Below are 15,520 nucleotides of genomic sequence, written 5' to 3'. Positions count from 1 at the left end.
TTTTCAATGAGTCGAGATATTCACATTTTCTAGGGTCTTGCAGCAAAAGAATCATACTTATTTTAACACTGTTTTGACAGAGCACTTCTTCCCTCATCATCGGGTGAACAATTTATTTTTGACAGTGTGAGAATTGAACCAACATCAGACTTGCAATTAAACTACAAATACTTTTCAGTGTGCTAACCAACCCTGAACAAATTAAATTGAATTGGGGGCCACCTTGCAGTTAATTGGTTAGCACACCTGATTTGAAGTAAAATCTGAGGTCTGTCGTGGGTTCAATTCTCAGCACCAGCAAAAAGAAATTGTTGACCTGGACACGAAAGAAGAGGCACTTTCTCCCTGTTTACTACTATTTTCGTTTGTTAACATGACTTCCAAGTATTTGAATTTAGAAACATATTTCAATTCAAACAACAGTCTTAATGCAATAAAAATAAAATAACACCAACTTTTAGTCGAGCAATATTCACTCTGTGGAAGAACAATATGTAGGTATCCAAAAAAGAAGCTGCTTGCTAGCCATTTACTTCCATACAGTATATTCTCCATTTCTTGTTGAGTTGGCCCATTTGTACATGTGGAGCTGCCAACCTGAAAACAAAATGCAAGTAGGAATTGTAGCTTTACTGGCTACATGATTCGAACAACTGTTTTCGGGTTACTAGTCAGATTAATTCGACATTAGCATCAAATTAACCTGGCTGATAACCCAAGAACACTTGATCGAACAAAATCTGTACACATTAATATTAACTAAGGTTACTACACTCTGGAAAGAAAAATTAGCAACACTTGCTCGGATATAGTTTTCACAAGATTATGAAGTGAATTAAAACAATTAGAAAAGCAGGATTTGTCCACCAGCTGTATTTGTGAATGAGCGTTCTCGAATGCATTAGTAAACTGTAGAACGAGCAGGGGTGCTGAAGCGTTGCAAAGGAGCAGATAGGAGGAAGTGAGAGAGGCAGGAGGCATCGTCGGTCATGTTCATGTTCGTTCGTCATATGATGCCTCTCTCACTCCCTCCTATCATCGCAGAAGAAACGGGAGGTGGTTTTGCGAAAACGATGGCATTTATCCAACACCCCCAATTCTTTTCTATTTTCATTTATTTTTTTATGTTTCAATGCAAGAGGCTCCCTCTGGTGCTACTCTGTTGCTTTGGAGGTGCATTGTGCAGGCAGGAAGTTTGCATTGGACGAAGCACTCATCGGCCTCCATGCAACAAAGTAGCATTGAAACATAAAAATATAAATGAAAATAGAAAAGAACTGGGGTGTTGGTTAATGAATCTTGTGAAAACCATATCCGAGCAAGTGTCGCTATTTTTTTCTTTACAGAGTGTAGTTTCCATTAGCCTATGTCGCTTCTCCTTACAGTTTTGAACAAGTTGGAGCTCTGTTTACTACTGTAACGTTGATGACAATTGATAAAATTTTCCCACATTTTAATATTCTTATTTTTATATGGAAAAGCTTTTCATCTGCCTTATTATAATAAATGATTGTTCAATGAAAGTAGCATGTTATAATTTGATGAACGGTACTGATTATGGTGTTGCATTAGTTACTTCTAGTAGATAAAGTAGGTTAAGTCTTTGGTGGGATTCATTCAACAGTTGGACAAAATACCCCTTGACAAAAATACAGATTTGTGGAGTGTTCTTACGTCATTCTCGATTTCCCTTTACTGGGTTTATTTTGGGACCCAACTTCATACACCTTCCACCAACCAAGAATCACCTTTACAATGGAAAATCACAAAATGCTCCACAATCTATGAATATTCTGAACAACAAGACTTCCAATTTTAATTACACCATTAATTACTCAAATATACCTGCACATATGTTGAATTATTGTTCTAAAGCCTTAATTAAAAAAGAACTTCTAGAATTAGAGGTTTCATATCCAATAAATTTATTATAAAAATTCCCGAAAGCTCCCCATAAAACTAACAGTGTGTCTATGTGTTTCCATAGCTTCTCTATCACCTTAATGTTGAATCTTTATTTCAACAACTTGTGAATGTAGTTAAGGTTTAGGAGTAACAAAGAACATGGGATATAATCAGATCGGAAATAGGGGGGTGCAGTCACATGTGGATGCATTACCAGGGTGTCTACAATTTCATAAAAGCAGGCTTTTCAGAGCATGGTCCAAAATTTTCCATGCGGAAACCATTAGAGTAATTCATTGATTCATGTGTATACAAATGTACAAAAAAATAAAGAACTGAAATATCATGCGCACATGCTGGTAAGACACACTGACCATCCATCCACTAAAGGCTAAATTAGCATTTTGTAGGTCTTCACATTTAGTACTTTTTCAGATATTGAAAAGTCATTTTAGACCAATAACTGTCTCTCATAGCCTGATGCTGTGTTGAGCTCATACTTGGTAGGTCAGTCCACCAAAAATTTTGTCGTTATCAAGGAGAGCCAAAAGTAAGAGTTGAGTATGGGCATCTGAATCATTCCATGCCAAATCAACACAGATATGTGCAATTTCCAACCTGACCATCTCCGATTTTCATAAAATTTGGGGAGTCTCGTGCGTCTTGTAATTGTTAATTATTCAAGGTCAAAGTTCGCATAAATTGCCCTTTTTGAGCCCACTTAGCTATACTAAATGTGCTGCAACTCTGTGACTGATAAAAGCACCATTACATGAACTATGACGAGTCAAAAGTCTCTTAACATCCTCTACAAAATGTAAAGGAGTTATCCTGGTCATGAAAGAAATAGGTTAGGCACAGGGAGATCCCTAGCTATGTGTGTCAAGCGCAAGTCCAGTACATTGTTGACCACCATATTGAATCCAACGCAAAAATTTCAAAGGAAAGGGTGTGAAGTGATATACAAATCAGGCTAGAACCTTGAAACGGCCAAGGTTTTTCCAAAGTATCTTTAACCAGCAAAAAGTTATTACTGCATGCTTGTAACCATTTTCTCCTTTTCGAGGTGTTAAAAACAAAGTATTAAGAATGCTCCTAACGTGTTAGGAACTCGTCGAGATCACGCTGACATCTTTAGAGAGAAAGAAGTATACGCACCATTGCATTTGATTTTAATCAGCAACATTCACCAAATACCTGAATAATGGAGAATATTGGGAAAAGTATCTCAAACAATTACGTGACACTTCCTTTGGAATTAAAAATTCTTCAAGTGACGAGGCTAATTTTAATGTTCACGGTAAAGTTAATAAAAACTATATGCAATACCTGTGATTTGATAACACTGGGGAACAGTGAAATTGCGGCACAGTGTTTGAGAGCTAATTTAGGGCAATTTCATGCTGCTCAATAATGATATAATAATATATTTCCTGAATTGGCTCTAATTTATGAAATAAATGCAACTAAACCAAAATGGCGGAAACATAAGACTTACATATAAATGAACTTCCAACAACAATTTCTTTCTTTTTGTGATTACAATCATTATTATAAAAATAAATTTATATAGGCCTATGATCATAATTAGAGTCCGGAAGTTTGGCAAAATGCCTCTTTTTATCTACTGCATATACTCATAAAAATTTTCCGGATATACGTTTCTTATGTTGTTTCGAATGTTTTAGAAGCCTTTTCATTTTGCCTATTTGGGACCCCACAGCTTATTTTTAATTATAATGCCTTTTTTTGCCTTTTTCAATGAAATTTGACCATTTTTTTAAAAAAAATGTGTATATAAATTATTTATCTCCCAAAAAACGTTGTTGGCACTTATTTTTCTTCCGTTTATTATGTGAATAATTTGCGCCTTATTTAAGTAATATTGCATGTTTCAACATTGCTGAAGGAGAAAAGTGTGAGAAAAATGTATTTCATGCTCAGTTAGGATATTGCCTTTCGGTTAACATTTCCTTGTGCATGATTGACTGCTGAAGTGGACAGGTTGATTTCGAACACAAAGAAGATATTTCTGAAATCTCCCTCTCGAACCCGAAAATTTAAGGAAGTTGCATCTGAGCTTAGTTTACCTCCGCAACCAGTCTTGACCAGATGGGTAACTTGGATATCAGCAGCTATATATTATGCTAACAACCTTGAAAAAATCAGTAAGGTGATCGATACTCTTCCAGAATATGAAGCGGCTCCAATTCGTGAAGTGAAAAAAAACTCCTGTGCTATTCAAGTTTATTTTTGAACATTATGGTGCATTGCCAGAGACAATTACAATTATAGCATCCATGAAAATCTTCGAGGAATCTATGCAGCAGATGATGGAAGTGCCAGGAGAAAAGGGGTCAGCTGTTGCGGAAAAGTGCAAACGGGTAGTGAGTGCAAATGAGGACTTGAAACAATTGAAAAAAAAATTGTGATATTCTAAAAGTTGAAAATGCTGTTACCGAAATGAGTCCAGCTACATTAGCGTTTTATGTATGCTCCAATAACGTCTGGGGTAGTAGAAAGATCATTTTCTATTATGAAAAACATTGTCTCTGACAGACGACTATCAATGAATGTGGAGAACTTAAAAAAACACCTTGTAGTTATGTGCAATCAAGACGGAGAAAATTGAAATGCTCTTCCCAATGTAGATATTAACATGTTGCCAGAAATTATAGATGAAAGTAAGCGATTTCCAAATGTGCCTTTTTTCGGTTTATTTTGCCTTTTTTTTCATTTTTAGTGCCTATTTTCCACATTATAAATGCCTTTTTGCCTGCCTATTTTAACGAAAATAAATGCCTGAACTTCCGGGCTCTAATCATAATAATTAAGAAAATATGTACACAATGAAGTAACAAACTATGTGAAACGTTTTCTATACGATTTCCTGCTGTATTGCTTTTTAGGACAATCTCTCTGTAAGCTCCAACAGTGGTCGGCCATCATGTGGTGATCCCACCGTCCCTGGTACCTTTCTTCCATTATCCTTATATCCTGATGGAACCTTTCTCCCCGTTCTTCACTAAAATCAACAAGGTTCTCAGGGAATCTGTCAATGTGGCTAGGTAGAAAATGTATCTTCACACTCATATTAGCTCCCAATTTCTCAAAATTTTTCAACATATTTCCAACTATATCGGGGTACTTTTCTCAGGGTGGCTACAAACAAGCAGAAATGAAATTCCCTGACTTTTCCAGGTTTTCCAGGACAAAATTTACATTTTTCCCTATGAGTGCGGACTCATTTTTCAATGCATAAAGCTACTTCTCTCTTCTCTGTAAAACAAACAACTTAACTCTTGCATATAAGTGAAACAACTGAATCGAACAAAGGAAAGTGTCATATTTCCTTACATTATCGATTGGATTTCTGATTTAGTACAGCATATCCAAGTGAAGTGCTGTGAAACTGATAGTGTTGCTCTCGAGACAAGACACGAGACGGGACAAGCCTTTTGAAATTCGAGACGGGACGAGAAGGAATGCCTTTCTCGTCTCGTTTTCGAGACGAGACACGAGACGGGACGGGACGGCTTTTGAAAAGTCTCGTCTCGTCTCGAATGTCTCGAAAAAATAAAAGCAAAATATTTAATCAGTTGCAAATACTTGTTTGCTTGGAAAAAGGTATTTCAATTAGAAACGTTGATAAGCGCGTGTTAAGTCAAAAGAAGACTGACTATTCTAGAGAGAGTAATGAATGAATGAATACCTAAACTTATTTTCAATACTGTTTCGAAACACAGGGTTACTCCCCATTTTTATTTTTCAATTTATTCCAGGTTAATAACTTTATGTTACGATAGTACTCCAGATACTAATACAATTCTGAATAACATCAAGTAAAAGGGCAGGTAGAGAAGGTGGAAGGAGGGGCCAAAAGATCGTGGAGTATCGGAGTCCGAGATTTATCTTGTAAACATAGTCTCAGCTCTATAGGTTGGAAAGATAAACAGACCGACGGATAGGGTTTATTATTATTATTTAATTTTTACATCAAAGGGTGTACAGAAGTGAATGTTATTAGGAAGTAGGAAAAACATTGTGGGAAACATCGCAGTACAAATTGATAAGGAGTTGTTAGGAAAGTTATTAAGGAGTCCAAGATATTAGCAAGACTAAGAGAAGGAGATAATTAGGGACAAATAATCTTGCATTATCCCACTCCGAACAGCTGAGAGCTAAAGAGGAGGAGAAAATACGGGTGTTATGGAAAGAAGTAATTTGGGGGTTTTAGTGTTTACAGGTAACCATGACAACATTTTACCACGTGATTATTTGCACGGGTTGCGAAATTTTTAGAATGTTATGGTGACGACGCCAGAGGAGGCAGGGGGACGCCCCATGTCAGACACTTCGCCATCCCCCCCCCCCCCCCGCGCCCTCCAACTGAAGTTAATTAAATATCGAATAATAAGAGTTCATTTATAAGAGTACGACGATTTTCACCTTTTCAAAGTGGTGTATTCTGCATGATATCACTTTCCTGCTTATAATACCAACTTGATTAACAAATATTAATTTGTTTAGTATATATATAGCTATGTGTATGTGACTTTCGTTCAAGATTCGAGCGCCGACCTGGGCATAGGTGATTTCTCATTCATTTATGTCCTGTAATAGCCGAGATTAACCTAAGTTTTAACCAGTCTTAAGAACTGGGAAAAAGTGTTGAATGTGGATGGTTTTAAAACATCACGAATATTTTCAGGACCACAAGACATCATCTGTAGTACGGGCAAATTATTCTAATCGTGGTCGTTACTGACAACGCTAATTATTAAAAGACATTCAAAGTTGATTCAAGATTTGGTTGGTTGGTTGATTTGATGTTTTAAGTCCACTTTAGGCACAGTAAGGCTAATCGGGACTGGACCTACAGTTTAAAGTGCCTCCACTGGGTATCGAACCCAGGACCAAAGGTGATCGAAGAAAACCAGACACTCCATGTCAGTTGTTGTGGATTCATCGCGGTTTCTTACTATTCAGGGACTTGAATTTCGAGATGATGAGTCTGAGGAAACCGTAACAAAGGGAATTTCTTCGATACTCTTAAAGTTAATGAGGGGATATTTTTTGGAAATGTATTGAACGTGAACCTTAAAATGCAAATTACACTTAAAATTCGATTCAAAACATATCGCGGGCAGGTAAAAGAACGCTTATTAGGATTTGCCACTCTTCAATCATTGGATGCAGGTTCGCTCTTTCTCGTACATATCAAAATCGAAGAACTTCTTCCCATGAACCCCATAGCTGCCTGTAATTGTGTAGCACAGACATACGTTGGAGTGGTAGAGTAAGAGTAAGTATTGCCAGGCTCAGAATATTTCTTGAATTATGAGATAACTGTAACCTTTGTCTGATTTTTTTATCCTGTGATAACATTTCCCTGAAAGGTGAAACACAAATTTTGCCCAAAACTCTTGAGCGTTACGAAGATGGTTGTCCTTAAAATCTTTGAAAAGGCTTGCTCGAAACAGGATGCTGGATGCAAACTGCCCCATTTGGCTGTTCTTGCCATTGAGAAGAAATGTCAAATCCTGGACGTACCAAAGGTGGGCAATATGTTCTCCAAAGCACATAGAGCAGAATTCTCCTACAGGAGAAGTGCCTCACATTGTTTCTAATACTTAAGAAGATTCATTTCTTCCAACATCACGTTTATTTTGCAAGAAAATTAAACTCTTCGAAGCATTTTTTCGTCATTTATATTATTATTTTATAACTAAAATATTTATATCAGTAGTTTCATCTCAAGAAAGACGATGAATTATAAAATTATGAATGTCTTCCAATACTGAAATAGGCCACTAGAGACAACGCAACTTTACAATAAAAAAGAATTAATGTCTTTATTAAAACGAATCATGTGGAGATAAACTCGTAATCAAGAAGTAAATTTAGGCAGTAAACGTCCACTCTAAATAAAAGACAAACACAAAACACCATACATGAATATAATAATAATAATATTTATAATAATAATTATTATTATATATGTATATATATGTGTAGTGTTTTCGGGCGTTTTAATGTGACTGCCCCCTTACAATATTTTGTTGCCAGCCTTCCGCCCCCCCCCCCCTCAGTCACATTTCCCTGGCGCCGTCACTGGTTGGAAGTAAATTTATTAGTACGAGGAAAGTAACATTAGCTGTTGACAGTGTTGCACACCAAAGGACGTGATGTGTGCTACTGTTTGTATAAATTATAGGAAATTTAAGCAAAAAATTATAATTGTTGAGACTTGAGAGTTGTTTCCTTCATTTGATCGTAGGAAGAGGTTTTCTGAGACAGAGTGGGATTATTTTACACATACATGAGAAAGGGTGGTTGTTTAAAGATAGAGACGTATTTTGCACATTTTTTAAAAGTTCAGATAAAACGAGAATTTAGCCTTACTCTTATGAAAAGAAATAACGCAGTACAGGGAAAGAATAACTCTTCACATTTCTCGCACCTGGTGGGATGCAACCCACATGCACAAGAGTATTGCAGGAAGTCTATGAACGAGAGGATGAAGAGGGATATGTGAAATTTGACTTAGCTGCGGGTGAATTAGTTTATTCTAATATTCTTAAGGTTGATATTGGGTTTTAAGTCCACTTGATTCACAAATAGGCTAAATCGCGAACCGACCTACAGTTTAAAGTGCGATCCGATCCACTTTGTGCCTCCATTGGGTATCGAACGCGGGGACCCTTGATTACAAGACCTCGACGTTATTACTACGTAATCGGGGAGGCACCCAATTTACACAAATATGTTGATTCCAATAACACGTTATATGTATAATCTGATAATGATGCACTTTTGGTGCATCTAAACATATTTTTTTCAACTATAGCATGTCTAAAAGAATCATTGAAGTTGGGATTCTTATAACTTCAGGAGGCACTGCTCTGTAAATGTGCGATATAAAATATATGCAGGTTTGCCTTCCATACGTGGTGGTTTTGTCACGTTTCTTCGCTTCGTACAACATACACTTTTGCAGGAACGGCTTCTTGCATCCTCCTGGGGCCTTGCTCTAGCTAAACAAAAACATATTTTTTAGCATAATCGAGGGTTACTTTTTCATGCCGAACAAGAATTTTATTGCGATCATACGGCTTTGAATGACAGTGTCAATGAAGATTTATGTACACTACTACTTATAATAATGAGAATAAAATATTAATCAGGAATTTTATTTTTCGTCAAGTGGACTTAACATCCTTTTTTGTTATTTAGCAAATATTCAATTCATCACCTCTTTTGACATTAAACTTCTTGCCAGGACAGTTGTTTTTATACAAATTTAGGCGATCTTAACTACACGTGAGCTAGATATTAGCTAATATTCGTGCTGTTATATTACTATTCTTCTACAATCTTTGTAACATTTCATGTAATAACAATAATAGAATTGATTAATTTACATATTCAAGTGAATAGACCTATGAATTATATTAATGTAGTAATTTAAACATTTGCTTAATTGTTGTCGTTAATGTTATTATTATCATCTTTTATGAAACACTTGGCTCGGACACCCTCCCCCGACATATATTTCTAGATGCGTGCTTGCCGAAGGATAAATTAGATCAAGCGGTGGTGGTATCTGACTTAGAGGCTAAAGAGAAAACAAAGAAGTATGTGCGTCATAAGTTGAGCATAAGAAACAGCACCATATCACAAAGAAACACTTTTTGAAACTTATGTCATAGAAGATGTTTAAGAATATTAAGAACAATAAATGCTTTCTATTTGTAATATACTAAGTATTGAAATTTTAAATAGTCTTTTGTGTTCGTACTACACATTTAAAAACTTTTTGTCGCTCCCGAGCGCCAAGCTTAGAATTTAAAGAAGAAATGTACATTTTCATAGTGCACGGAAGTTCGACATTCAGAAAGAAAGAAGGTCTAGTGGAAAACATTTCAAAACTTCCAAAAGGTATAGCAGTAATGAAAAGAGCACTCTTGTATGGAAGCCAGAAAAACCACAAGGTAGATTTCATAAGATACCTAGCAATCAGTAACCAACAAACTGCATTTTTAATATTAATGTCCTCATGATTAACGAACCTTATTTATTCTCACCACGCAATGGGTAAAATATTTTGAGCTTTATCCCACTTTCCGGAAAAATATTTCGTGTTTCTGCTACTTTTGACTTTTGTTGGCATGATATCCCGGATCACTTTTACGAGACGAGACGAGACGAGACAAAACGAGACGGGACGAGACGAGACGAGACGGGACAGAACCCTTCGAGACGGGACACGAGACGGGACAAACGAATATTTTCGAGACGAGACAGCATTTTCACGAGACGGGACGGGACAGACCAAAGTCTCGTCCCGTCTCGTCTCGTGGGCAACACTAGAAACTGACAACATGCAGTTATACCATTAATGCCGACGAAAAGGGTATGTAAGTATTAGAAATTTAACGCAAGGAATTTATAGAATTGCATTGTATAGGTAACTGATTTAGCTAACCAACACATTAAAACGGGAACACTCTAATAATAAAAGCTTCTGAAAGTTCATATACGAGGGGCATCCTGAAAAAGCTCTAATGGTGCCTATACGCAGTACTAGTGGTCGGAGAGCGACACATACAGGCAGGAAGAAGTGACATGTAGCTGTAATCTGGTACAGTTGCAATGTAGCCAGTTTAGGACAGTTCTAGGTTAAAGATTGCAGCTCTCATAAAGTCTCCCACCGACTGCGATGTAGCCTACATTGCACGCTCAGAATTTGGCACAGAGCAATCGTGTGAGTTGTGCAGACTGGACGTCGTGAGTGATAGTATGGTCAGACGATGGTGCAGACAATTCACGGAAGGCCAATCGAATGTGCACAACCCCATAGAGCTGAGTACACATGGGCCCTTTGCATCACTTCAGGTGAGAGATCTTGGACCACTGGCAAGGCAAGGATTTGACAGCTACATTGCTGTAGAGATTGTTCCAGTCTTTGGTGTCACACACATATACCATGGGCATACAAAATTTAGTGCCATGCTGCGACACATGCCAGAACAACGGTGGTGATTATGCTGAAAATTTTTCCCAAAATTCACATTTTCATTTTAGCGCATTTTCTGGCAAATATCTGAAATTGTACCTTCATGGTGTTTTTAAACTACTGTTTCAAATTGTAAGTCACACTCTTCGTGAGAGTTTGATATCTTGAAAGTTATTTTCCACACCCCTTTATTAATTTTAAGGTAAGGATTTTAGATAATGAAATTTTGGTGTGGAGTTAGGGCCCCACACTTTCTTGATCACGGCTGAAGATGGGGATGATGTGATCAGCACCACACTCCTGGCTGCCTTTATCCCTCAAAGTTTCCTCAAGGTACCAGCTTCGTATGATGCTGGGTGGGCGCCAGATCAGTTTGAATAGGTGGAAAACATCTCGGTTCTCCCCCACAGGGGATCGACCCCGGGTCTCTCGCATAGTAGTCAGACTGAGCTCCATTATTACTCACTCGACAAATGCCGATAGTACGCACTTAGCTTGGTAATTCAAAACATATCTCGTGCGACAAATACGAAGATGTGGCTCCCGTGTGATGGTAGATACGCACTCGATCTCCTGTTATAACCCTGCCACTTTGCTCTGTGATGAAAATGGTTTTGATAGAAGTTGAAAAAATCGTGGGAAATAAATGATTTAATGTGGATGTCGGAATCATTTCACGTACGTATAACTCTATAGTTTACTCTTGAGTAAAATGTTGGAAAACTTGCATGTTCTTTGTACACAAACATGGCCTAGAAAAAACAAGGATGTTGGATTTCATGGAATTTTTCATTGTTTTAGGACATTTCTTTTAAAAAAAACGCTAAAAATGCCTACAATTCGCATTTTTTGCCAAATTCGCATTATTTCGATATTTCGAACGGGCAAAAAATGTGTCCAGACATCACTGCACATTCCTAAACATAATTTCGCAGCAATTACCATTTTTAACGGTTTTGGCGTTTGCAAAAAATCTCTCACGAGATTAAACAGACAGGACAGAGTGTGGCATTAATTTCATTGCAATACTAGTGTTGCAGTAAATTTGAGGTTGGGAGCATGCACTTGCCAATTTTTATAACGTTCACCAATGCAGATTTATATTTCACTTTTTCGTGATAGTATTCAATATATATCCCATTTGGTTGGATTCTTCTTGATATGTAAGAATAGTGCAATATCATTGTAAACGTATGTTAACTTGTGCGAAACCAGTAATGCGTCAGGATGATGAAAGAAAACCTTCGTAAGCACTGCTACATTAAATAAGGTGAAGTGAGCCAGAAGAGTAATAAAATTCCAGCAGCATATTTGCAGTCTAAAGCTCTTCTTGTTTATGCATGCCATTTTTGTTGGATGTTTCAGTCAATGCAATTTCTGTCGCATGTTGTAGTGAGATACTTTGTCGGGTGGTGATATTCGACAAAAATCGTATGTATCAATGGAACATATTTGTTTCCATGTTCCTTCAGTTTGCCCAACAAAATGCCTTACTACGACGTCCGACAACTATCGGACGGCGCCACCAGCTTTTATCCCCTCCATCTGTTGACAAGTTCCCTTACTACTCCCATACGGACAAGAAAAAATGATAATTCAATGCATTTTTCACCACATAATATTTAGAGGCTTAACCTTTACTCCTCCAATGATACCAACCATTATGGTATCATCAGGGTAAGGTCGTACTGGCCCGACGATACCATATGGTATCATGGTGCTGATTACGAAATGAATGTGCGCTTTGGACCTTCATACTCTTATGTTTGGGTCGAAACTCTGACACAGGTCTGGAGCAAGCCTGGCAAATTCATATTGATGACCAAGCCCCCCCCCCCCCCCTCCGCAACATATCCATGCCACATTTCCGAACAGAGTTTCTTTCACATTTTGGCTCATTATTCAACTTCTATAGCACCAAAAAACATGAAACATGTTTCATTCTCTTGAGAAATGTCCATTCTTTGAAAAGAATACTAAAGTTCGCACCGTCTTCCCAAATAGTGGGAGAAGAGGGGGTAAACTCCATATTTTTATGGTTTTTTTTCATTGAAATTCGGTAGTCGCTCCCCCCAAACCCCCTTTCCTTGGTTCGGCATTCTGAATTGTACACCGTTGCATGCTCTGATGTTTTTGCTGCAAAACAAAACTTATCCGAAGTAGATTGCTCCCATAGTGCCCAAGTTATAACAATTTTCCTCCAAAAATGCAAATTACGTATTTTTCGTAAAAAACAGTTTCACATTTTGGCTTATTATTCAACTTGTATGGCACCCGAGAACATGAAACATGTTTCATTCTCTTGAGAAATGTCCATTCTTTGAAAAGAATGTAGCAAACTCCAGATTTTTGTCTTTTCCATTGAAATTCGGGGGTCGCACCACCCCAAACCCCCTTCCTCGGTTCGGCATTCTGAATTGTACCTGTTGCATGCTCTGATGTTTTATCTGCAAAACAAAACATATCCGAAGTAGATTGCTCCCGTAGTGCCAGAGTTATAACAATTTTCCTCCAAAAATGCAAATTACCTATTTTTCGTAAAAAAAGAAAAATCACATTTGGCATATTATTCAACTTGTATGGCACCAAAGAACATGAAACATGTTTCATTCTCTTGAGAAATGTCCATTCTTTGAAAAGAATACTAAAGTTCGAAACTTCTTTCCAAATAACGGGAGAATAGTGGATAAACTCCAGATTTTTTTTTTTTCATTCATTGAAATTTGGTAGTCTCTCCCCCCAAACCCCCTTTACTCGTTTCGGCGTTCTGAATTGTACACCGCTGCATGCTCTGATGTTCTAGCTGCAAAACAAAACTTATCCGTAGTAGATTGCTCCCTTAGTGCCCGAGTTATAACAATTTTCCTCCAAAAATGCAAATTACTTATATATTTCGTAAAAAAAAAAATAATCACATTTTGGCTTATTATTCAACTTTTATGGCACCCCAGAACATAAAACATGTTTCATTCTGTTGAGAGATGTCCATTCTTTGAAAAGAATACTAAAGTTTGCGCCTTCTCCCCAAAATAGCGGGAGAAGAGGGGGCAAACTCCCGATTTTTGTTTTTTCCATTGAAATTCGGAGGACATGCCCCCCAAATCCCCTTCCTCGGTCCGGTGTTGTAAATTGTACACCGTTGCATGCGCTGATGTTTTAGCTGAAAAACAAATGTGATCCGAAGTAGATTGCTCCCATAGTGCCAGAGTTATAACAATTTTCGTGAAAAGACTGTTCGAAGTCAATGAAGACGAAATTCCCTGACATTTCCCTGACTTTTTTTGACACCTCAAATTCCCTGACTTTTCCCGGTTTTCCAGGTTTTCCAGGTCTGTCGCCACCCTGTTTTCTGCTCTGTGATTCCACAAAAAGTTTATGACGACAGACACAAAGCTCAGCCAGGCCTTAGATTCGATGTAACACATGTAAGTTGTAAAATTGGCATCATTTATAAGTGTACGAATTTGTGGTGGTCCGTCAAAGATTCCTGCATACAATTTTACAATACTTAGTCCTAGAAAAGTGTTGCATATATATTTGAAACAATCACCACTTGTATGTAAGGCCTTGACAAACTGTTTTATCAACCCAAGTTTAATATGCAGTGGCAGAAGGATGATTTTGTCCCTATCTATCAGCGGTTCATGAATTATATTAGCTTTTCCCACTAATACAGAGTGTCCGAAAAGTCACGCAACCCGGTGTTTACGACCGTATAACGGAATAGCAAAACGGATTGAGAAGAAACGCTTTCTGCCAAGAGAATGCCCTGTATATTGGGAAAATTTAGAGACAAACATATGTAAGAACATGCATGTTTTAATAACAAATAAGCAAAGTGTTGCCAAAGGCGGAAAAAAAATATTTGCAAATCGTGTATATTGATACACAGAACTCACTGAGGTAAATTATTGCAACATTTCACAATACCAACGAACAATTTGGATGGCCATCTAATGAATTTGACAAAAAAAGAACTTTGGCGAAGTTTCAAAAACATTGCAGAAGGGAATAAATGGGCTGTTCCAAAAATCGATGTTTTCACAATATTACGACGGACACTGGCAACACTGTTGGTGTCACGTGTCACTAATAGACGTGTTTCATCTCAGGCTATCACACTAAGGCACTTTTAACGACAAAGGAGAAAGTTGGTTATTCCCGAACATATGCAATAAATTACATACACCTTGCAACCCTGAAATGTGGTTTCAATTGGATAGGTATGTCAACAGCCAAAAATCCAGGCATTGGTCGACAGAAAACCCTCATCAGTTGCATGAACTACCCTTGCACTCTCCGAAAATCGGTGTATGGTGTGGAATATCGCGACGTCGTATTGTAGGACCGTTATTCTTTGAGACAACAGTGGATACTGCTGTATACGAGGATCTCATAATGCAATTCGTTGCTCTCCTGGAAGAAGACGAACGTGATGTTTGGCTACAACAAGATGGAGCAACTTGCCATACATCTGATGAATCTCTTCGTATGCTGAGAGAATTTTTTGGTGATCGTCTAATATCCAAGGATTTATGGCCCAGTCGCTCGCCCGATTTAACATCTGGAGATTTTTTTCTGTGGGGTTACTTAAAG

At 37.6% G+C, this 15,520-nt stretch overlaps 1 protein-coding gene across 6 annotated transcripts in view; it reads right to left on the bottom strand.

Annotated features, from left to right (window-relative positions):
* The window catches only part of LOC145997221 (stimulator of interferon genes protein 5-like), a 96,160-nt gene that overhangs the window by 39,141 nt on the left and 41,499 nt on the right, over window positions 1-15,520 (bottom strand). For all 6 annotated transcript variants that reach the window (XM_083133996.1, XM_083133995.1, XM_083133999.1 and 3 more), the window contains exon 3: window positions 456-597. In XM_083133996.1, coding sequence (XP_082990122.1) covers window positions 456-597 — 142 coding nt within the window. The remainder of the gene's footprint in view (window positions 1-455; window positions 598-15,520) is intronic.

This window comes from Lepisma saccharinum, chromosome 13 (assembly GCF_977018435.1).
Source record: "Lepisma saccharinum chromosome 13, izLepSacc3.1, whole genome shotgun sequence".
Classification (NCBI taxonomy): Eukaryota; Metazoa; Arthropoda; class Insecta; order Zygentoma; family Lepismatidae; genus Lepisma; species Lepisma saccharinum.
This window is presented reverse-complemented; position numbering and strand designations above follow the sequence as displayed.